Source organism: Raphanus sativus, chromosome 8 (assembly GCF_000801105.2).
Source record: "Raphanus sativus cultivar WK10039 chromosome 8, ASM80110v3, whole genome shotgun sequence".
Classification (NCBI taxonomy): domain Eukaryota; kingdom Viridiplantae; phylum Streptophyta; class Magnoliopsida; order Brassicales; family Brassicaceae; genus Raphanus; species Raphanus sativus.
Window position 1 is genome coordinate 12,077,590 of NC_079518.1, and position 26,057 is coordinate 12,103,646.

Below are 26,057 nucleotides of genomic sequence, written 5' to 3' on the forward strand. Positions count from 1 at the left end.
TTGATATAGTTGAATTACTTTGAAATCTACTAAATTAAACTATGGAGCAGACTTATGATAATTTCGTTACTGTCATTTTTTATTATTTAATAATATAAAATATTATTTCACAGTTTTTCAATATTAGTTTAAAGACTATCATGTTAATTTATTCATACAAACTAAATTTAGTTAAAATTATTTTTATTTTTGTAATCTCAAATTTCAGTAGAATATATTAGAAGTTTGATATACTCTAAAACCAAGTAAAGTTCATTTGAAGTCTAATAAATAACACACTCTAGACCCCAAACTACCACTTGAAAACCAAATAATGTTAAATAATCATTGTATCAAATATGAAAATCTTGAAAAATATACACAACACATTTATTTGGAAATTTAAGTTAACAAAAAAAATATTATAAATCTAAAATCTGACCCTAGAAATACATACATCTTTGAAACTAACTTCAACTAAATCATAAGCATTGTACAAACATGGTTAGTAAATCAATCTATATTTTTTAATAAATATTAAATAATTTAAATTTACATATTTAAATAAAATTATTAGATTAATTACGAAATAGACTTTTGATAAGTATACCTCATAGACTTCTTTGTTAAGTGTAGACTTTTGAAGGATAGAATTGTAAATAAATATTTAGTCATGAGAAGTAAATTGTAATTTTACTAACCATTTAAGTTAGTTTAACATTTTATTGAAGATTGAACATAAGTTCACTTTTACATTTCTATTAAAAATGTGAGGCACTCTTGTAAAATTTCCCTAATCATTAGTATGCATTATCAGTATATTTTAATATCCAACTAAATTATATTCATAAGAAAGCCAGATGATAAGTAAAATAAACCAAGCATGATAGCATATTTAATTGACCAATGATTGTTTGAATTTAAAGAGTTAAAATTTGTTTGAGAAGAAATCATATTACAAGCTTTAATTTTTGTTTGATGAGATGTGTATACATCTCAACCTTGAATTCCTTAACTAAGAGTTCTGAATGGGAAAAATGGATCAAATGTTGTGGATTCAGTGGATCAAGCAGATTGTGCGGAGCATCAATGGATCAAGCGGATCTAGCGATACAATTGTGAATCAAGCGGATTTAACAAGTTGAAAAATATATGCTTGAATTGAAGTGAGTGAAGTTTTTTTGAAAATACTATAAAAATTTAAAATTATTTTAAAATAATTTATAAATGCAAAAATATAATTTTTTTCATAATACGATAGAAAACTAATTTAAATTATATATACAATTATTTTGAGATCTAGTATTTTGAATGATTTAAAAATAATTATAATGTGTGGTCTAATAATATAACTTTTTGGGATTTAATATTAAATAGCACATGAAATTTAAATTTTTTAAATATTTGTAAGAATGTGATACACTGTTAATAAAATAAAGTATGATGACAAAATAGCTTACACTTGTTTAATATACTAAAGAAATATTATTTAACTTTATTTTATATATAGAACTTATGTGGCTGATATGATGATTATATATATATAAATATATCATTTTGTAACTTAAAAAAAATAATATTAAAATTTTATAGTAAATCATTTATGTTTTTATTTTTAGCTGTGACCATTAAAATCCCAAATTTTCATGTACAGTATATTAGTAAATATGTTCACAGTATTAATAATGATATCAAAACCACTATTTAAAAATAAACTTTTAAAATAAAATAAATATAACAAAAGTTAATATAAGACACACATATGCAACTTAAGGTAGCCTAATCTGAATCCCGACTCTGGGCAGAAGCGCAAGCTTCTATTATTCAGCCGGCAGCCCCATCTCGTGTATTAGTAACACCAGTCCAAACTAATACAGGTAGATGGTGCTTTTCAGATGGATCATGGAAAGACAAGGATAAGTTCTCCGGTCAGGGATGGTACAGTACTCTGCCAGGATTTGAGGATTTGACGGGAGCAAAAAACACAAGGGCGAGTCTATCTCCACTGCACACAGAGATTGAAGCTCTCATTTGGTCAATGGAATGTATGAGGAACTTAAGGAAGTATAATGTTATTTTTGCAACGGATTGCTCGCAATTGGTGAAGATGATTTCAGAACCAGATAAATGGTCAGCCTTTACAAACTATTTAGAAGACATAAGAAGTCTGAGGAGTAATTTCAATACTACGAAGATCATTCATGTACCAAGGACGAATAACTAAAAGGCGGACAGTCTAGCACGCAGTGCAAGAAAGCAATCGTCTTACGTCGTTCACATGGATGCATATCCCTCTGTTTGGTTACAAAGTCAATATGAGTCTGTAATGTTGCTGACAAAAAAAATAAAAGACACACAGATGCAACAAATCTTTAACTTTTAAACTTTAAAATTATGACTAAAAAATGTTATTTTTATATAAATGCAATTCTTATATAAATGCTCATATTTTTACTTACATAATAGTCTTTTAAATAAATTTTAGTTTAAACAATGATATAATTTTATGAAAATGTTATAAAAATTAAAAGCAATAGGGTTTCTAATTTTCATAAATAAAAGGTAGTGATTGTAATTAAAAATAATAATATACTAAAAAATATTTTTAGAAGAAAAAATAGAGGAGTACAGAAATTGATCTCTATCATAGAATTTACAATGGAAATAGTCTAAAGGAAGAAGACAATATTAAATTGCCAAGATTTGAATCCGTGATCTATTAGCCTCAAGTAAGACATTAACCAACTGAACTATCATGTTATATGCATTGTGTACAGAGTTAATAATTTTATATATATTTACGCTAAATTTTGAAAAACAATTTTTGAATAATTTCCAAATAATCTTTGAATTATTGATTTGGTGTTAGGTTCTACCGGCCTTCATGTGTAGCCAGGACCGGCTCTACAGTTTTACGGACCCTAGTGCAAAAAAAGAAGTTGGACCCTTAAACTAATATTAATTCAAATTTTTTGATAAATTTTATTTTTAGAACAAATATTATAAGTATATTTTCAGAAAAAATGTGATGAAACCAAATATTTATATATAAAGAAATTTTTTTAACCCCTTTATAGATATTTTAACATAAAATTACATATATTTTTTAAAATTCGGACCCTTTAACTATTAAGAAATGGGGAGACATCGGACTGGACTCGGGGCAGTCTCACCGCTTGTCCTCCCACCTAAGCCGGCCCTGTGTGTAGCGCCTAGCGCAATCTCAAACATTGCTCCAGGTTAAGTGAAGTAAATGTAACTCATTGAAAGCCTTTTATAAATATTATAATATTGAGGAATTTCATTGTTGTAAGAATAATCTGTGATGTCATTAATATCTAAACTTCTAAAGTTTGTTTCTTTACCACTGAATTCCAAAATACCACACCATATATAGTTAAGTATCGCAAATGTCACAATCAGCTTTAATCACGTTCATATTGAAGTTTGAGTTGTTGTAAGATTCTAATTGGACCAAGTCTTCCAGTTTCCATGTTGGATCATGATTTGAACTTTCTGAAAGAGTTAAGTAGTAGACAATAATAAAAAATAAATTTTGGTTCACAAAAGTTATAAGAATATTGAGTAGTAATATTTGTTCATTTGTTCCATATTGAAATCTAGAGAGATTTCTCAAATTTTGGGTGTTCAGAAGAAAAACTTAAATATATATGGAAACAATCTATTATATTAAAATAGAAGTTATGACCTTTTTTCATGTGTGATATTTTTAAATGGACCATCAAATCTTACATAACTTAATCATCATTTCTTTTAATATATTTATCTTTACTTAAAATACAAATAAATATTGTTTAAGAAAATTCTAGGAAAATCTTTTCAGAATCATTTCAAAACTTACTTCCAAAATTTATTTAATTTAAAATTAAATTATCATAGAATATAATTATAGTTTCAAATCTATTATATTAAAACAGAAGTTATGATTTTTTTCATGTGTGATATTTTTAAATGGACCACCAATTTTTACATAACTTAATTATCATTTCTTTTAATATATTTATCTTTATTTAAAATACAAATAAATATTGTTAAACAAATTCTAGGAAAATATTTTCAGAATCATTTCAAAACTTACTTCCAAAATTTATTTAATTTAAAATTAAATTATCATAGAATATAATTAGAGTTTAAAATTATTATTTTAATTTATGAAAATTTCAGTATCTTAATGATCGAAACAATTTAAATTGATCAATTAAGAAAACCATTTTATAAAGATCTTGAAAAGATTTTGTTAGATTCATTCCTGTTTCAAATAAAAAAAAATCTTATCCAACTACAAAATATTATAATTTCTCTTAAATATGTTTTTTTGTAATTTTCTAAAAACAATTATTGTTGTAACGGTATCTCAAAATATATCTTCTCTCTGTAATGTGGATCCAACTTAATTCAAATTCTATATACATTTCAAATTTAGAAATAAAACCAAATTATGTAAAATGGTACTGTTATCTAATATTCTCAAAAATAGTTTTTACAATACTTATAAAATTTATTGTAATAAAACTATAAACTACAAAATATAGACATTTAGATTTATATAATGCATATAAATTACATTAATTTAATGATATTTTGTTATATGAACTAAAATGTTATAGTATATAAAAAGAAAAAACCCGCACGATTGTGCGTGATCTAGTTTATGTTAATTCTTAATAAAATACACATTGATGTGTCTTTGAAACTTAAAAAATTCTAGATCTCTCGGAAAAATCTATCATACATTTACCAGTGGATTAAAATAGCTGATTCTTAGCTATATAAACGATCATAAAGTTTATTAAGTTACTCGTTTTCAAAGCACAAAGTTTAGAAATTTATTTTACTTACTTTTTTTTCTAGAAATCAAGTCAACTTTCTCTCTCTTTTTTTAAAAAATAAGTGGTTTCTAAAATATAGTATCATAAAACTTCAAGTTAGATTTTTTTTTAGTTTCAGATATTGCAAAAATATTTTGAAATACGTTTTCCTCCGTTTCGCAAAAAATATTACTTTGGCACTTTCACATAAATTAAGAAAATGACTAAATTACAATTAATTTTATATTAATTACATTTATTCCATCAATAATATTTAAAACAAATACAATTATTTATAAAATTAACACATTTGTAATTAACATTAATACAAAAGTTGTATTTAGATTCTAAAATAACACTTTTGTGTATAAAAAAAATTAAAATGACACTTTTCAGAAATATTAGGAATATGATTTTAAGAATCACACAAACTCACACATTACCTATGATTCTTGAGTTAAAAAATTCATATGTTGAACAACTTTATAAGTAATTTAAATAAAAGAATTTATTACTTTTTGCAAAAAGTGTGAAATAAAAATTTACTGACAAGAAAAAAAATATCATACAATGAACTTGTTTACCTAGTTTTAGTGTCAGTTTCTGTCTAGAATTGGATTTCATCCAGGGCAGAAATATAGAACACTGTTAAATTGATTTATAAATTTTGGATTATCACCAGGAACATTATTAAAATTCAGTACAAAAATACACTAATTTTAAAAATTCATGGTGGACAGCTGCCCCACTCTTACGTAATGTGGTGTCGTCCCTGCTTAGTTTAACCACTTTTTTTTATAAAACCATGTTTTTTTAATTGAGTTCGAATCACTTATACAAAAAAAATTAAAATCAGAAGATCTAAAAATAATTGATTCCAAACCTAAGATAGATAATAGGGTTTTCACAGTTATAAAGCATAATTTGAGTGCTAGAATTTCCTTCCATTTCCACTTTATGTTTATTTTAAATAAAAATGATTTTTACTAAGGTTTTAGAAAACCAAAATATAAAATTTCCCTGCAGGAAAATATAGAAGTCAATATATTTAAGTCGCGTGAGTCATAAAAGAATTCGCTTTCAGAGTCGATGAGTGATCAAAGCTTGAGCGGCCATGCACATAAATGGGATTAAATATAAAAAGTAGTGGAACCGGCATGCAAGATTCTATGGGTTACATCAACATTATCATTTGCAAACGATTGGACTGGTTGATCAATTTATGTTTCTGACAACTCATTTGATTTCAGCCACATTTATGTTTCAGATTCTCAAATTTTTTCGGATTAGTATTTACAAATTCGGAGGTTTTCCCTCGAATTTGAGTTTTTATATTTTTTAACAAAGACATCCATATCATTCCGTTATAAAATCAAATCTATTAATAAATCCGTATTATTGAATAACACTTGATTGAACTAGAATTTATCAATACTATTAAAAGGGAAGCAGTCTTGAAAAATCGACTTATACAAGTTGTTTGAACATATTCATTAGAATTAACATTTTTTGTCCTACCTTATATATGTTTGTAACCGTATGTTATTGAATACCATATAGATACCCGACTATTACTCATCTCTCTAAGACAATACGTTAGTATTAATTAATATTGTTACCAAAAGATAAGGGAATCAAATCATTTCTTTAAATGATTCCTATTTCCACGAAACAAGCCAAATATCTTATCAACAAACTAACAGACTAATACTTCAAAATATATATGTACATAGGATATTTAAAATATTTCCAAACCCAATAATCAAGCAACTGAATCATAACTATTGTGTATCAATAAAACCAGTTAAAATTATTTATACTTTTCTCTATTACACTTTAAAACTAACATTATTTCTATATGAAATATTTAAAATATGCCATTATAATTTCAAAGGATATATAAGTTTGTAGATGATAATTATACCTTTCATTACCATATCTAATCAATTTAAAAAAATATTATTGATTTTTCTGGATTTTTGCTGGGTTTAGCGGTATCATGAGTTTACGGGTTAAAGACAGATTTTTGTTTTATCGGATTTTTAGTTAATAGATTTTCATTAAATTTTAATTTTGCAGAAATATATCAGATGGTAGAACCTCTGATATAATGCTACATGAAAAACATAAGCCAGTCCAGTTTATATATGACCACTAGATTTACTGGTTCAACTGCTGGTCCGGATCGAATGTATAAAAACATTCTTTATATCTTAATTCATCTATAAATGCATATGTACCCCCATTACTAGGAGTTAAATAATTTGCAAGAATAGAATGCTTTCTTCGTACCATTTAAATGTAGATACACTATTAATTCTCAACATTTGGTTTCTGTTCGAGTATTTTCGTTTTATGTTTTGGTTTTATAAATATAGGAACCGTTCTGGTCTTTACAAATTTTAGTTTGGTTTCAATTTGGTTATTTTTCGTTCGGTTCAGTAGCAAAGTTGAAAAACGGCTAATATGCAATAAACTGGGTCAAAATCAGTTCCATCTCGATTCTGGTTTTCTGAGTAATTACAGATTTATAGATAAAGATATCAAATAATTTGAGGCTTTTAATTTAAATATTTGACAATTTGGATGATTTTTAATATTTTGAATAAAAATAATTCAGCAATTTGGTTTATATATAGTATTTTTAGGATTTGGTTATTTAGAAATTAGATATAATTAAAATCTTTAAGTATATAATTTGTATTTTAAAAATTCATATATCCATTTGTTCTAGGTTCAGTTTCAAATTTTTGGTTCCAGAAATATATAATTTGCTCTTTAGTTCAATTTTGACTTCGGTTTTGTACGGTCCTGTTTTCGGTTCCGTATATATGTGCCCAAACCTATACACTATCTTATATAACTAAAAAAATATATTAAATTTCAAAAACAAACCCGCGTTTTCCAAACGCAGGTCAAAATCTAGTAAATTATTAAACCAATAACACAGTGAATAGTTTAAAATCATAGAACCAATAACACTAGATTTAATTTGGATTTTCAAATTTATTAAAATACACTAACCAATAACTCCCTTATTTTTGAGAAACTCCCGTAGATTCATCTTTTGATTAGTAATTGATTATGTTAAAAGTAAAATACAAAACAAAAGAAAAGCAGTACGACATAGAAGGAAGTTAAAAACTTGAGAAACAAAGCACGGTGTCCAGACAAGCAAATATTCAAACCTTTGAATATGAAACAACATCATGTTCTCTAAGACAGCCGCAACTTAATTTATTCTAATAATACCAAATTTATTAATCCCCGTTATCGTATCTTGTCCACCATATGTATATACAAATATAGACACTATACCCATATCGTTTTTATTCCTGAGTAACTAAAAAAATTCCGATCTGAAGAGTTTTTTTTTTTACTTTGATAAGTAACTATTGTTAGATTCGGGTTAATTATGGGCTTCCAACTTAAAACCAATTGGCAATTAGTGGATTGGCCCTAACCCTTTATATAGTAGTAGAATAATTCTTATATTTCCGATGTGGGATGTTTCTCATCAATACCCTCCCTCACGCTCAGACATCTAGGTCTGAAGCGTGGACAATTGTGGGAATAACATCCACAGAGGGTCCAACACCGGTGTAGTAGTAGTTGTAGTAAATTAGGTCAAAGGATCTTATCGCTCTGATACCATGTTATATTCGGGTTTATTATGAGCTTCCAACTTAAAACCAATTGGCAATTAGTGGATTGGCCCTAACCCTTTATATAGTAGTAGAATAATTCTTATATTTCCGATGTGGGATGTTTCTCATCAATACCCTCCCTCACGCTCAGACATCTAGGTCTGAAGCGTGGACAATTGTGGGAATAACATCCACAGAGGGTCCAACACCGGTGTAGTAGTAGTTGTAGTAAATTAGGCCAAAGGATCTTATGGGCTCTGATACCATGTTATATTCGGGTTTATTATGGGCTTCCAACTTAAAACCAATTGGCAATTAGTGGATTGGCCCTAACCCTTTATATAGTAGTAGAATAATTCTTATATTTCCGATGTGGGATGTTTCTCATCAATACCCTCCCTCACGCTCAGACATCTAGGTCTGAAGCGTGGACAATTGTGGGAATAACATCCACAGAGGGTCCAACACCTGTGTAGTAGTAGTTGTAGTAAATTAGGTCAAAGGATCTTATCGCTCTGATACCATGTTAGATTCGGGTTAATTATGGGCTTCCAACTACCGATGTGGGACAACTATGTGTCTAATACGCCCCCTCGAGATGATGACTCTTTGAACGTCAATCCCTCGAGATGATGACTCTTTGAACGTCAATCTCAGAATTCTCGGGCAAGTCGATGGGCCAACTTTGGGCCAGATCGATGTGGATCGGGTTGGATTGTTCGGATCAGGCTCTGATACCATGTTAGATTCGGGTTAATTATGGGCTTCCAACTTAAAACCAATTGGCAATTAGTGGATTGGCCCTAACCCTTTATATAGTAGTAGAATAATTCTTATATTTCCGATGTGGGATGTTTCTCATCAATACCCTCCCTCACGCTCAGACATCTAGGTCTGAAGCGTGGACAATTGTGGGAATAACATCCACAGAGGGTCCAACACCTGTGTAGTAGTAGTTGTAGTAAATTAGGTCAAAGGATCTTATCGCTCTGATACCATGTTATATTCGGGTTTATTATGAGCTTCCAACTTAAAACCAATTGGCAATTAGTGGATTGGCCCTAACCCTTTATATAGTAGTAGAATAATTCTTATATTTCCGATGTGGGATGTTTCTCATCAATAACTATCGACTTTTCATTAGAATGCTCTTTAGGTGCTTAAAGGGGTGCTTGTTGATTTTTAATCAAAAAAAAGGAAAAAGGGAGAAGAGGAAGAAGAACAGCCCCTAATTAAGCGCTTACAAACTGCTGTTATTTCAACTATTCGAAGACCCTATTGATATAGAGCGGCATGAGATTGGTTCATCTTTTTAATTTTTTTTAGACAAAAAAAAAATTAAAAGAATTTCCTAAGCACTCTCAATTAACCAAAGAGCAGAGCGTTGATGATGCTCTAATCAAAAAAAAAAGAAGAACTAACCACTTTTCAACTAGTATTAATTATTTGCTACCCAAAATCATCACTTTCGTTTAGACGTTTCAAAAGAGTGTGCTTACTCTTTTTTTTCTGTGTCACGAATGTGCTTACTCTATACACGTCTAAATGTCCATTCGTTAACGGATACCAACTCATGTAAAGTAATTAACAAGGTCATCAATGGGCGGCAAACAATTTTTCCTTTAAAAAAAAAATCAATTTTTATCAACATGGTGTATATACTAAAAATCAAAATATGAGAAAATTGCACTCGTACATACATTTATGCATATAGGTGAGGGTGAGCGTGTATATAAATGTAAGAATTGTGTCTCTCACCACAACACGTATTTTGATATAATCTTCACTTCCCATAATTCTCTCTACCTAGCTCTTTCTCTCTTTTAGATCTCTCTTGGTTGATTCTCATGGATCCACCATTCCACGAAACATACAAAACCCTTTTGTATAAAAAGATCAAAAACAGAGAAAACAATGTCCCCCAAATACCTTTTAGCTTCCATGTCACTGCTGTCGTTGAAGAGGTGGAGCTTCCAGTCATTGACGTCAGCCGTCTGATCAATGGAGCCGAGAAGGAGAGGGAGAAGTGTAAGCAAGACATTGCTAGAGCTTCGAGGGAATGGGGGTTTTTCCAAGTGATAAACCATGGAATATCAATGGATGTGTTGGAGAAGATGAGACAAGAGCAAATTAGGGTTTTTAGAGAACCATTTGACAAGAAAAGCAAGTCGGAGAAGTTCTCCACTGGGAGTTACCGGTGGGGAACGCCGTCAGCCACTTGTCTACGGCAGCTTTCTTGGTCAGAAGCATTTCATGTTCCCATGACAGATATTTCTGACAACAAGGACTTCACTACGCTCAGGTACACAAATATTGTTATTGACTAACTTTTAATGGTTAATTTACATGCTTTTAAAATATATTTGGAGGACATTTTCCAATATCAAATGATGATAACATTCCACTTAATCATAATTAATTATGTACTAACTTTTTTTTTTGAGAAATAACTAAAATTTCTAATAACACACATCATCGCCTATACCAGCTAGTGTTTCCAGGATAATATTGTGTACATATAATGCAACGCTTGGTTTATGTCTGTTTGACTAATAGTTACAGTCTTCTCAGAAAATTCATCAAGTAGGTAAACATTAAAGCATGGGTCATACCAAAAAAAAAATTAAAGCATGGGAGACGAACGCAGTTTATTCAATGTTTGGCGGTTTTGAAGCATATAATAGAGTGTTGTCATTTCTATTTAATTGATATTTAGTCCACATATATAAAATAAAATCCTAAAAAGTTTTTGAGGTTGGGTCAAAGATTTATTCTCCATATCTCATGAGTGTCTCTGTTTCCTATTTATTACTATTTTGAATGTTTAATTTATGGATAGCAAGTTGGCATGTGAAACATAATGAATAAATAAATATTGATACTTTCAAACTAAAAAAATGATAGAAAATATTATGACATGTACTCAGAGCATACTTACATAACTAAACCCTAGTTAGTTCTATTGTTAATTTATTCTTTGGCGCCTCATATGCCGAAGAATTTCGTCAAGCACTTCAAAAATTCTGCAAACGTAAATGAGCTAGCATTGTTTGTTCCGAGAAATAAACTTCTTAGAAATATCCTGCACCAGCTGCTGCACGTAATGACTCTGTAGACGTTAACCCATTATTGAGAGAAATAATGAAAAACCATTAACCAATTCGTGGTTGACGAAACCCCACCTATCAACTCACTAGAATACAGAACAGTGATAGCCTTTATAATAAAATACAAATATTACACATTCGACATGCGTTTACATCTGAAAATTTTCAAACTTTTAACATGCATGCCTACATAGATCTTGAATAAATTACCGATACTATATATACATGTTATGAATCTACAATACATAATCTGTTTTTCATCAAGAGTAAAATATTTTTTAAACCTAAAATACTGTTTTTTTCTTACAACAACCTAAAATACTTTAAAAGTATATCTTTTTAGGTTATATATACCTTGGTTATCTTTTTTTTTTGTTCAAGTAGGATATTTTTCCTTCTCCCGTCAATGTGGATTGATTAATCTTCTTAACTTTTTTTTCCTTATGTGATGTTTGATTAGGAAGAAATATTTTTAAAAATTTGCTCAGAACATCTATAATCTTTTTTTTTTTTTGTAACGAACTCAGAACCTCTATAATCTTGTAGGAAAAAAGAAGAAGAAAATTCTATAAGAAATTAGGTACGTTCATTATAACACATGGTACACTTTGGCGACATAGATTAATGTACTATATGGTCACGAGATAACTGTCTCTTTAGCAAATGGAATGAAAGAAGAAGTACTTGAACATGGCAGGCTATATATATACGCATATATTATCTTGTGATGAGCGCCGTATGAATATGTCCGCTGGAATCTGTACGTTTACTAGTATTCGCACGCATGTGGCTGCCTTACACATCTTATGCAATTTCAGCTTATGTGTTTGTGTGCGTATATGTGTGACCACATCCCCTTGCCACCACCTTTCATATACTTGGCATTTCATGATAAGTCACTATTAGTTGCAATTTGACAATAAATTCTAAAAGTTATGTGTACTATGATACATCTCAATCCAAAGAAAAATCCCAAGTTACAAAAAGGAAGAAGTTATTTTCTCTTTGAAAATAAAATACTTATGGGGGAACTTGAACATTATTCCATGACATTTTACATAGATGTATCAATCCAATAAATTGTACATAGAACACTGGATTTTAAGGTACATTCATCCAGGATTATTCTAAATTAAAATTCCAGAGTTCGTTTGCCTTTTCAACAAAAACAAACTAATTGCCGAAGCCAAACAAATGTCATTTTGTGATAAAAGTTCGATTAGACATTAAGAGCTTCTCCAACGGTAGAGATTTTGTTAGTATCTCATTAATTAAAAAAATAAAAAAGAAAGTTAATTAAGAAAGAAGGTAAAAGTATTTAAGAACACCATCAATGGGATGGCTACCCACTGGTGTTTTAAAAACTCATGTATATGAGTTTTAGAATTCCAATGGGTAAATACCCCCATTAAAAATGCTCTAAGCTAGCAAGATTTTAGAAACCCATAATATACAATGGTGACATATGTTTGTGTGCAATTGGTCTAGATTTAATTGGACTATTAAATTTTAGTTAGATAATTATGTTTTATTAAAAAGTAAAATTTTATTATTTTAGATACTCATTTTTAGTTTACCGCCTATGGCAGTGCTTTTAGAGTCCAATACTCTGTTTAAAAAAGTTGTATGGTTATGTTTTCAGTGCTTCTATTATACACACTTGAAACCTGTATATCCATATATCTTTTTTTTTTTAATTCGACAATCCTCAATCTTAACGATAACGAAACATAAATGATCCTTCATCTTTTCGAATAAAACAAGAATTATATGTATAGTAGAAACTCTATAACATGTTATTAGTCTTAAATTTGATCAGTTCAATATATGACACAATTCCAGAAGATATTAAAATAATAAATTAATAAATGATATTTATAAGCTTATAACAATAATTTATCGTTGTATTCAGTATGAAATCTCAAAATTTACAAATTACTTTGTTACTATTTTGTTATATTACATCTATAAACACATTTATATGATACATCTGTATTTAATACACCAAAATCATCGTATAAAAATGTGCAAGATCATTACTTTTATTTTACAATAAAACATATTTTAGTTATATCAAATCTAAAATTTAATAACTTTCAAAAATAATAAACATTATAGTTCTAACACAATTATTTATTAGATATTTTACTGTATGCAGCTAGTTTTTCTACATCACCGTCAATGTTATATTAATTGGATTGTCCGAATTATGGTATCGTCACCCAATACCTAACAAATCCAACGGATGACTAGAGATCATCATTCTAGTGACTAAAGATGGTCTCTCTATATATGCATAATGCATATGCAATGTATCCGAAAAGAGAAATGATATAGTAAACCCAGAATTTACAAAGGATCTCATGTTCCTGACAGATAGGGGATATATCTATCATAGAAAACCAATGGGTTAGACCCGTACACGTACCTCTCTTCCCAACCTACTAAACTTTTTTGTTTTTCTTTTTCTTCTCGTCTAGTTTCAGTCTCTCCCCTGTTTTGGGACCCTTCTCCATTATAACTAACATGCATGTCTTACTTATAAACTGCATCATGGTTATCTTCCATGTTTGTTACATGCACCTGGGATATCATATATGACATCAATAGCAACAATTTTCTTTGTGCTTGATAAATTGTCAAATGCTTGTGTTGTGTCTTCATGGTATTTCCATAGGATTGGAAAGATACAAAAAAATTAGCTTGTCTTTTGCTTAAATATGTAACACAAATAAAAAATATTTTTAAGCAAGATACTAAAAATTAGTCTAGGCGGCTTCTGTCTATACAATAACTCGGTCTTATCTGAAACTTCCAATTTTCTAAAATCTGATTTATACGATTCAAATCAGCTTAAACTGTTCTAAATCGGTTAAAATAGATTTAAATCAATCTAAATTAGTTTAAATATGTTAATCAAGCAGTAATGTTAGTATAATTCTACAAATTTGTTTATTTTTTTTGCTTTGTATATTAATTTTAATAATTCATTGTGATTAAACTCAAAATCTAAAAAAATCTCATATAAATATAAAAATATATATATATATATAATAATCTATAATTCGTTAACTCATACGCTTCGCCTAGACCCTGAAAAATCCACCTTAGTACTGTATTAAAGCGCCTAATTACCTAGTTACCGCCTAATGATTTCTTGAACATTGGTCTTAAGTGTCTCTTTTATTAGGTAATTTTTTTTCTCTTCATAGAAAATCAGCAAATCAAATAATTTCCATAATTTTCTACCAAATCAAAAAATTACTGTGAAATAATTATTTATATTATATCCTTCAACCATAAAATAACAATTTACACTTTCTTATTATAACTTCAATTCATGGTTTTCAAAAAAAAAAAAATCTTAGCAATTCTAATTTTTTTTAAATGAACAATTCATGGGTTGGATTAAACAAAAGGAACAAAAAGGTTCATGGCTTTAGCAATTATTTAACATAATTCATTTAACATGGTTTACTTGTCTCTATAATAAACCTTAGTTATAATATTGACCTTTTGTATTGCAGCTCAACAATGGAGAAATTTGCTTCAGAATCGGAGAATCTGGCATATACATTGGCAGAGGTTCTTGCAGAGAAATCAGGACGGAAACCAAGTTTCTTCAAAGAAAACTGTGTGAGAAACACATGTTATCTAAGGATGAATCGTTATCCACCATGTCCGAAACCATCAGAAGTGTATGGTTTAATGCCACACACAGACAGTGATTTCCTCACAATCTTGTATCAAGACCAAGTCGGAGGACTCCAACTTATCAAAGATAATAGATGGATTGCCATTAAACCTAACCCTCGTGCTCTCATTATCAATATTGGTGACTTATTTCAGGTAATTAAGCATAGTGAAGAGTTCTTAACCACATATAGTTAGGTTTAGGTTCAGACTATTAGGTTTAGGAGATACGGAAGCCTAATTGAAAGTGAATCTCTTATATATATAGCTTTGATGTCATTGTGGATCCATTTGCATCCATGATTAAGGGCAGTGTATTAAAATGTTTTAAAGATTCTATATATGTGTTTTTGCTAGGCATGGAGTAATGGCATGTACAAAAGTGTGGAACATCGTGTGATGACGAATCCAACGGTAGAGAGATTCTCAACGGCATATTTTCTGTGTCCATCATACGATGCAGTTATAGATTGTTCAGGTGATTGTCCTTCTTATAGAAATTTCAGCTTCAGAGAATTCAGACAACAAGTTCAAGAAGATGTTAAGAAGCTTGGTTATAAGGTTGGCCTCCCTAGGTTCATTAATGATATCTACTAATTTATACACCCAGCTTTAATGTATTCTTAGGGTTTGTTATTTACATGTTTTTATTTTTTTTTATATGTTTTTGTTTAATTTTCTTAATAAGTGTTGTATTCTGGGTAAACCAGTTGTCTACATTCAGTCAAAATCAATTGTAAAAGCAATGCTGTTAAACCGTGATTTAATTCAGTTGACTATAATTTAAAATATATTATTCCTTCCAGTTCAAAATAAATAATATTTTACAGAAATTTTTTTGTTTCAAATTAGATGAATTTTTCAAATTTCAATGCAATATTTATTAATTTATATATATGACTTTTGATATTCTCTAATTTGTTTTTCTATTGCTGAAATATGATTAAGTGTATAATTAATGATACTTTTATTTAGAAAGTATATAAAATCAAATATTTTTAATATGTGTTTACAAATCTAAAACAACACTTGTAATGAAACGGACGGAGTATTGATTTGATATAAAAGTTAAATCGAAGCCAAAATTCTTACTAAAGTAATTGGTTAAGGTTTAAATATATATATCCCAAGAAGAAAAACAATCGTATTAAAAAATCCATAAGACTAAATAGTAATTTGATATCAAAAAAAAGATTTGATGAGAAAAATAAATTATTTTGTTTTGAAGAAGCGAAAGAAAGAGCAAAGCAATAGAGCTCATTGACACATTTTATAAGAACCATATATTATGAGTCAAGGCTAATTCCCATAGAGATATATTTGCTAGCCCAAGCTGAAGAGAATTGTTATCAACTTATAATAATTGGATATGTAACAGTTGTATTACTTTTATGGTCTATAATTCATATATGCATACTGTTGGATTAAAATTTCGAATATTATAACATAATGGACACTAATGCAAATTAGTTAAATAAACATTATATTTGTAATAATAACTATATCCTAGTACTGTTACATGATTAGTAGTGGATGAGAAGAACCAATTTAAGTACATGTTCTTTGCGGTTGGAGCTTGCATTGAAGGGTTTCAGTCTATGCGGAAAGTGATAATTATGGATGGAACTCACCTGAAAGGTGTGTATCAAGGAGTGCTTTTTATTGCCATTACTCAGGATCCATATCATCATCATTATCTCCTCGCATTTGCAGTAGTTGATGGTGAGAAAAATGCAAGTTGGAGGTGGTTTTTGAATACATTGAAAACCTTGATACCAGATGATCCTCATTTTTTATTCTGTACTAATAGAAACCAACGCATCATCAAGACAGTACAAGAGGTGTACATATTGGCGAAACATGGATATTGCATATATCACTTATCTTATAATTGAAAGGTGCATGCAATAATGTTAGGAAATATGTGGTTGCCCATAAGTTTAAAACAAATACTGGTATTTACACATAGAGAGAGTTTAGAAGACAATACAATGATTCTAGGAGAAAGTATCCTCAAGCCGCAGAGTACCTCGATGAGAGTGTTCATGAGACTAAATGGTCAAGATATCAATTTTCAGGAGAATATACAACATAGACACAACCCAACATTTTTGAGTCTATGAATGGTGTTTAAAAGGATGAAAGGAAATATGTGTTATTGCCATTGATTGATGAGATTCTAGAGAAGATTATAGAATGGTTTAACAAATACCGACAACTTTCTGTAAGCGTACCACAGAGGCAGTTACTTGTCTCACGTGTGCACACTGAATTGCATGAGAATTGTCCGATTACAAAAACACTCCATGTAGAAGTGCTAAACACATTTGAGCTTATGTATAATATTATTGGGCATCACAGAAAATGTTATTTTTTTGATTAAAATATAACTATTTAAAATATAACTGCATAAAGTAAACTATAACTGCATATAAAATATAAATGCTTCATAGTTAATAACCACTTAAAATATTATTTTGAAGGGAGAATATGGCAAAAAATGTAAATTAATATATTACTTCAAATGAACTAAAATGTATTAATATACGTATGTTGACAAAACAAAACCTATATGTACATATATGTATATACATGACATTGGTGTATCTGATTTAGCTAAATTGTTAATTAATACTTTGATTCAAGTCTAAGTAAGGATGTTTTGATATATATTTGTGTTAAAAATATTTAGAAAATATTTAACTTTAGTTTCTATATTTTATTTTTATTTAACATAATTAAAATTATACAAAATAGTTTAAATTTTTCAATGTTTTTGCAACAAGTTAAGATTTATGACATCTAACAGAAAATATCAAGACTTAAAAAGTCATAAATATTTATTTGTGTAATGTGAATAATAAAACTAAATTTAAATCCAAAGTAAGCCAAAAATAAAACATTATTAATAAATTTTCGATAAAAAAACTGAAAAACATTTTTTTATCAAAAATTACACAAAACAGATTTTAAAAACATAATTAAAAACTAAAAAAGTAAAATTTATCTATTGGTTTAACCGGAACATGGTTCTGGGTTTAGTCATTTTTGTGGGTTTTATTAGGTTTTAAATATCAAAACTTACAAATTCATAAATATTTATATGTGTAACGTGAATAATAAAACTAAATTTCAAATCCAAAATAAAGCAAAAGTAAAACATTATTAATAAATTGTCGATAACAAAACTGAAAACCCTAATTTTTTTATTAAAAATTATACAAAAAAGATTTTAAAAACATAACTAAAAACTAGAAAAGTAAAAGTTAGCTATTGGTTCAACCAGTGTTTCAACTGGTAACCGGGTTCTGGGCTTTAGTGATTTTTTGTGGGTTTTATTGAGTTTTAAATATATTTTTTTCATAAAATCCAAACCATATTTATCGTGGGTCACCGGATTTACATGTTGAACCGCGGATCCGGGTCCGGTTTCAAAACACTAAGTATGAGATTTTGATTTCGGATCGATAAGTCGGGTTTTTGGATGTGAATATTCTTGACTAATTACGTTAGGTAATTATTAGAAAATAGAATATGTTGCAAACTTTAGAAATAAAGTTTAAAAAAAGTTTATGGAATGCATATGGCACAAGTATATAGTTATACAATTTGATATATTTAATATAGTTACCAAATAATTAATATTAGTTATAAATATAATTATAAAAATACAAATTTAAAATTTAAGTTTTTCAAAAAATTAAAACAAAAATTATACCTCTTTTTGAAAGGACGGGTCAGATCTAATATATATTAAAACAAAACAAAAGACATAATGAGGATATTTTAGCTTTTTGTTTTTCATAGAAAGTCATAGGAGATGATTTCTCCTTGTTGAACTCACGGAGATAAAAGACAGGCTAATGAGTAACTACGATCATGACTCCTGTGTTTAATTTAACTAATGACTAAAGAGTATGTCATTTTGTCATTAGAATTGTAAAACTTTAAATTACAGTTTTTGTTTTGCTTTTTAAATTACAGTTTAGTCAACAGTTTTACGTTTTTTGAGAATAAAAGAACTAAATTCGGATCTAAAACACATAGTTAACCCTTAGGTAAAAGGTGCACTCTACGAATAAATATTTTTTCGAGTATTCAAAAGAGTCGTAAATAGTAAACTTATATCTGCATAATCACATGTGGGACTAATAATTTTGTAGTAGAGAGAAGTCGATATCTGGTATAGACCAACAAGATAACTCCTCCTCTACTGAAAACTACGCCATATGGTTAACGGTATTATGTTTTAAATCTTACTATTAAACAATTCGGTGGACGCGGCATGGAATGGTTACACTAATCTAGCTAGAAGCTAATCGAGTTCAAGAGATGCATCACCTTTTGTTGCAAAGAAAAGATAGTTTTATGGGTCTGGTCATTTTTTTTCAGCGTGTTGATTTTACATATACAATCATGTAAAAGTATTGTTTTTAATTTGTTTATTTAATAATATTTGCAAATGCAAAAGATACACGGATGAGACATTTTCTTTTCGTGAACACATAATATATTACCGCACATATACGGTAACTAAATTTGGCCGTGATATATCGTTTCAGTCGTCCTTTTTCTGGTTGCGATCTGATTGTTGCTCGTCCACACTTTTTTTAATCTAAATTTTATATAATCCTTTAGCAAAGAAAAAACATATACGGTAACTATGTATTCGTAAATCGAATTTTAAACATATTGGTGTTCTAAGTATGTTTTTTATCACTCAACTAGAAGATCCTCGATTATAGTAACTATTATTTCATGTAATAATATAGTAACTATTATATAAAATTAATATGTTTGGAGTTGCTGGATCTCCAGCTCCTTACATTCAGAGGTGGATCCACGCAAAGAAAGGATGTGGCTTGTGTGACATGCTCAGTAATATAAGTTAGTTGAGTAATTGCATACATACTAAGTGTCTTAGCTCTTTTGGCTAATTCATGTCTATAGTGTCCCACTCCCTCATGTTCCAGGCTCCCTTATGTGCTCCTCTTCTTCCTTTTTAAAAACACTTTTAATTACTCTCAAAAGTATTCTTCCTGTATACCTTTGTTTTGTGTTAACTTAAACTATACTCTTTTTATAATTATTTTGATTTTCTTTTATTTATATTATTTTCTTCAAAAATATATAATTTCTTTAACATTTACTCAAAAAATTGGCTTTTTTATTCAAAAACAATTATTTTTATTAAGTTTGATTTTAAAAATTAGACTTAAAAAAACTTTTAATCACCTCGTCACAAAATATTCTTCCCTTTGTTTTTATGTTACCTAAATATAAAAAAATGCCCCTTCAACTATTTTTCCTTTTTACATTTGTATTTATTCTTTCAACTTTTTTAGAAAAAGTTTCACTTGTCACAAAATATTTTTCCCTTTTCCCTTTTTGTGTTATCTAAACTATTCTTTTTTCTATATTTTTATTTTCTTTTATTTAGTATTTGTTTCTTCAAAAAAATAAAATTTATTTAAAATATACTGAAACAATTATTTTTATTAAATTCTTTTATTAATTTGACTAAAAAAAATTATACTAAAATATTATGTGCAGCATACTATTTATTAATATTTCTTAAACTGAATATTACCTTTAAAACTTATTTATTTATTTTATTTGATTCATCTAAAAATAAGATATAAAATTATAAGAGTTTTGTAATTTTTTTTAATTTAATGTAATTTTTAACAGATTATAATGTAATTTATTAAAAATATATTTAATATTTATATATTGCCTTTTAACAAAAAAATAGTATAAATTGTACTCCATGTTATACTATTTATTAGATCCACTCTAACTTACATTTATTGATTGCCTCTCTTAAATCTATTTCGGCTAGTCCCTCTGCCGCAGTGGCGGAGCTAGATATTGATTTTACATAGATCATTAAATACATGTGTGAGAGAAATATGTTATAGGGATCATAAATAACAGTATAAGATCTTTACCAATTCACCACAATAATAAGTCCGACAATAAATCAATAAGTTAAGTTATAAAGTTTTTACTAGGATAAGACATACACGGTGAATACATATAAAAACTATTTAAAAAATATTATATGAAAAAAATAAAATATATATTATTGATCGAATTAATATTTTCAGCCTTCTAAAGTAACCAGTCTGCCATGCCCTGTTACCTTACAGAAGTAACCGGTCTGCCTGTATAGATTTTTTTTTTTTTTTTGATCAATCTGCCTGTATAGATATAAATAAGAATAGTTATGACTTATGACTTTATTGGTAAAAAGTAAAAACTAAAAAGAACGAAAACTGATCATAAATTTTGCAATTCTTATCGAGTTCACTCGCATACTGGATCATTTTTAGGATTTTTTTTATTTTGCTGGTTTGATCTGCTATGAAAAAATAACAGAATCAAATCATAAACCCGGATTTAGTAAATCAAAAAGTTTTACAGAATAAGCTTCCCTATCGTGGAGATTATGCAGAAACAGTGGCATCATTGTAAGACATTTGCAACCCTTCCGCTGAAGAAGAAGGTACCTCATTCTCATACACAAACGCAGGCCTTGAAGGCGGTGGAAGAGTAAAAGAACAGCTACAGAGCATGAGAACAACCGAAGCCATTGTTGGTCTAGTCGATGACTTCTCTTGAACGCATAGTAAACCAATGTGTATGCATCTCAGAATATCGTTTCTTGATCCCATTGTTAAAGTAGGATCGATCACGCTTAGTATAACGTTTTCTCTCCAGCTTCTCCATACCTGAGAAATAAAGAAAAAAAACAGAAGAACAAATTTCAGTTAACAAGATGACCAAAACCGATCACCATTTTGGTTTTGTTTTCTTACCCAACTAAGAAGACCTTCTGTATCTTCATCATTATTGGATCGAGCATTGTAGTTTCTCTTACCTGTAATGACCTCGAGCATTAATACACCGAAGCTATACACGTCTTTCTTTACAGAGAATTGTCCGTTCATCGCGTATTCAGGAGCCATATATCCACTACAAAATGTCATGAACAAAGCCAATTTTTGTTAAGCTAAATAGGTTTTACATTTAAAATCAATTGTTGATTAGTGGAGTGGCTCATCTATCTTATATATTACTTAAGATCCCTTTAAATATCCGATGTGGGACTTATGTCCCTAATACGCCTCTTCGAGATGATGACTCTTTGAACGTCAAAGAATGTTTGGGCAAGGATCGATGGACCGAGTTTGGGCTGGATCGATAATGGATCGGGTCGGACTGTGTGGATCGGGTTCTCATACCATGTTAAGCTAAATGAGTTTCACACTTAAAACCAATTGGTGATTAGTGGAGTGGCTCATCTATCTTATATATTGCTAAAGATCCCTTCCAATACCCGATTTAGGATTTATGTCCCTAATAATTTATACCTGTTTGTTCTCGGATTGAATAAGTTAGTAAGATGATACTACTTACTAAGTTCCAGAAACTCTGTATGTAAATCGATGTGTCGTGGTTTGGCTTATCTCAATGACTTTCGCTAATCCAAAATCTGCGATTTTCGGATTCATTTCTTGATCCAGGAGAATGTTGCTAGCTTTGAGATCACGGTGGATAATCCGTTGACACGAGTGTACATGAAGATAGAGAAGTCCTCTAGCAACTCCTTCAATCATTTTGTATCTCACGCCCCAATCCAAAAGCTGACGCTTCTCAAGATCTGCGAATATACAAAAGATCAACAAATAACAGAAGAGAATGGTAGGATTATGAGGAGCAAAAGGTTACCGAAGATGAAGCGGTCAAGACTAGCGTTCTTGATGAACTCATAGACAAGGAGTCTTTCTTCTTCTTTTATGCAGAAACCTAAAAGCCTTATCAAATTCCTATGTCGAAGCTTTGCAAGTAGTATTAATTCATTCTTGAATTCATTGTCTCCTTGTCCTGAAGTACCTGATAATCTCTTCACTACAATTTCTTGCCCATCAGAGAACACACCCTGATACATTATATATCCCCAAGCTTTTTAAATCTCTCAAATAAACAAACCAAAGTTAACGTTAATTAAGAAGTTTTGTAAAAAAAAATGAAGTAGACTTTACCTTATAAACTGAACCAAACCCACCACGTCCAAGTTCTTTTTCTGGTGCAAAGTTATCTGTTGCTGCCTTTAGCGTTTCGAAATCAACTAGTAACGAATCTATAATCATGACCACATCCTCGGCATTTAATCCCGACCAAGGCGAAATCCTAAGAACTGAATATGCAGGGGATTGTAGTTTATCCTTTCATAACAATACAAGGATACCAAGAACATGGTATTGATGTTACCTTTGGCTATATGCTTCTTCCACTTCAAACCAATAGTAAAATACCAAATAATGCAACAAGAGCTATCGGGATGACTATCGCAAAAACAACTTTAGATCCACCTTTGCCCTTTCCTACAATATGAATATTCATTTTCTTACTCTTGGAGACAAAAAAGAAAAAAAAAATTGCAGCAGGACACACAAGAGGTGCATTCAAGCACTTCTATGTACCTGTTTTCTCAGTGATTGCAGCTGATGTTACAGGTGGATCAGGCTCGAGGTCGGCGCAGTCGGCGTCAAGCTCATAGAAACGCCACGTCTCGAACCCGAAGTTACAACTAGGACAAAACCAAAGTTACCTGCAATTGGAACTTCACCAGCTTATTCATCTAGAAACCTGCAAGAAGCCAAAAATCAGAAACCACCAAGATGTTATATATGTGCAGCACATTCACATCTAATACTAACCCTAAATATTTTTAACACATGGGCAGCCCATGTCCATTTGGTTTTGTCCATTGACTTTGGGCGTATTTGGGTGAAGTCCATTTAGACAGAAAATATTTCGGGCGGATTTGGACGTAGTCCACATGGATTTGGACATAGGCCGCCCATAGACAATGTGTCCAATTGACATCCCTACATCTATGGATGTATTGGTTTGATAAATTCCCACTCACCGGATAACAAAGGTCCTATGGTCCTAAAGGAGCCGTGTTGAATTTTCAACCTCGAAGAGTGGGAAATAATTGCGGTAACTGGTAAGGCTTCCCTAAGACTGGTGTACTTCTCACTGGTCAAGAATCAAGATTGGTACTCGTCATCGTACAACTTCTTCTTGTAATCCTTTGTTCCTAGTTCATTCCAAGCCACAACTCAGTAAGATGACTGCTTCTAGCAAAAGTAGAAGCAAGGAAATTCTAGATAAAATCTCAAGTGAAGTTATTAATGGTGGACGTTGCAGGAAAGAGTCGAAGTTCAGGCAAGCTCTCTTTAAAGAAAAAAAATTACTATGCATAAACATAAAAGCAGATGAAATATCGCAGTAAGTTGTTACCATAGGCGTATGACTAAGCCTCTATATATCCTAGGTCCACATAACTTATTAAATCTACGGGGACTATTCCGAACTAGAACTATCTTATATAATGCAAAGAAAAAAGAGCAAGGCTTGATCTCTGAAGATAGCTCGTACTCGTCGAGTCTGCAGCTTTCCGTTACTGAGTTGCTAGGTATGAGTCTCGCCCATTTTCTTCCCTTTCAAAGCCCGTCTCTTTCACCGCCATTGCTTCCCGTGGGAGTCGTTGCAACTAAACTCAACTTCATTCTCGAAAAGTTCTCTAATTTCAGATGAGAAATAACAGTGGGCTCAAACTTCTGTTTGTAATGGGCTTTTGGTACGGTTTTATAAAGATTACTCATAGTTTGTTTGTTTTTTGGCGCTAAATTGTTCGGTATTTTCAAATTAAAATAATGATTCATATGTTCGTCCTACTTTGTTGACATGGCAGAGCTTCGATGGCCTTGGACTTGGATTCAAACTCCAAATTTGTGAGTTTCATTATCGTCAAGACACTGCAACAAGATCAATGTGAGTATAGACTATCGATGCAAGTTTTGAAGGACGTAGGACCTGTTTGTTTCTCCATCTGAATAAGTCATTTGGATGAAAAAAGAGTTTTGTTTGTTTAGATACTAAAAGTATAACTCATTCAGATGAATTATTCGGATGACTTTTGAAAATCTAGGCTTAATTTTAAATGGATCATTTGAATGGAGATAGTTCATTCAAAATAGTATAATGTCTTTTATACCCCTAATGTAATTTATAAATTATAAACCTAAACATAATATCATTTTGTCCTACGTAAAAAATGACAAAAGCACAAAAACATTTTTTCCGCCAAAACCGAAAATTTTCGTTTTCCCGCCAAAACTGAAAATCTCGTTTTCTCGCAAAAATGTGTTTCCCGCCAAAATGGTAAAAACGCGTTTTCCTACCAAAACCAAAAATTTTTGTTTTCCCGCAAAAATGCGTTTTGCAGCCAAAACCACAAAAACGTGTTTCCCGCTAAAATCGAAAATTTTTTATTTTCCAGCGAAAATCGCAAAATCTCGTTTTCCCGCCAAAACAGTAAAAAAGCGTTTTCCCGCCAAACCGAAAAATCTCATTTTCCCGCCAAAAATGTGTTTTTCCGCCAAAACCGGATAATTTCGTTTTTCCGCCAAAACCGCAAAACCGTGTTTTTTTCGCCAAAACCACAAAATCTCGTTTTCCCGCCAAAACCGAAAAAAATCTCGTTTTCCCGCCAAAGCAGCAAAAACGCGTTTTTCCGCAAAAAAACGAAAAACTCATTTTTCCGTCAAAACTGCAAAAAACGTGTTTTTCCGCCAAAACCGAAAATCTCGTTTTCCCGCAAAACATGTTTTCCCGCAAAAATGAAAAATCTCGTTTTTCCATCAAAACCGCAAAAACGTGTTTTCCCGTCAAAACCGAAAATCTCGTTTTCCCGCAAAAACGCGTTTTCCTGCCAAAACCGAAAA

At 30.1% G+C, this 26,057-nt stretch overlaps 1 protein-coding gene, 1 non-coding gene and 1 pseudogene across 2 annotated transcripts; 2 read left to right on the plus strand and 1 right to left on the minus strand.

Moving 5' to 3' along the window:
* The first annotated feature begins 10,196 nt into the window (after positions 1-10,196).
* Positions 10,197-16,048, plus strand: LOC108821981 (gibberellin 2-beta-dioxygenase 8-like). Its single transcript, XM_018594990.2, has 3 exons — positions 10,197-10,757; positions 15,090-15,411; positions 15,613-16,048. Exons 1-3 carry the CDS (start codon positions 10,303-10,305, stop codon positions 15,850-15,852), a joined length of 1,017 nt encoding a protein of 338 aa, XP_018450492.1. The 5' UTR covers positions 10,197-10,302; the 3' UTR covers positions 15,853-16,048.
* A 3,712-nt stretch (positions 16,049-19,760) lies between these two features.
* Positions 19,761-19,860, plus strand: LOC130499301 (small nucleolar RNA snoR111). The gene has a single exon (XR_008938180.1). It is a non-coding gene; the product is annotated as a small nucleolar RNA snoR111 (small nucleolar RNA).
* Positions 19,861-21,692: 1,832 nt separating this feature from the next.
* Positions 21,693-23,859, minus strand: LOC108821499 (cysteine-rich receptor-like protein kinase 29; annotated as a pseudogene).
* Positions 23,860-26,057: the final 2,198 nt, after the last annotated feature.

Coding starts and splice junctions, on each gene's coding strand:
- LOC108821981 (XM_018594990.2), top strand. CDS start 10,303: ATGGATCCACCATTCCACGAAACATACAAAACCCTTTTGTATAAAAAG. Junction 10,758..15,089: donor AAGGACTTCACTACGCTCAG/GTACACAAATAT, acceptor TTTGTATTGCAG/CTCAACAATGGAGAAATTTG. Junction 15,412..15,612: donor ATATTGGTGACTTATTTCAG/GTAATTAAGCAT, acceptor TGTTTTTGCTAG/GCATGGAGTAATGGCATGTA.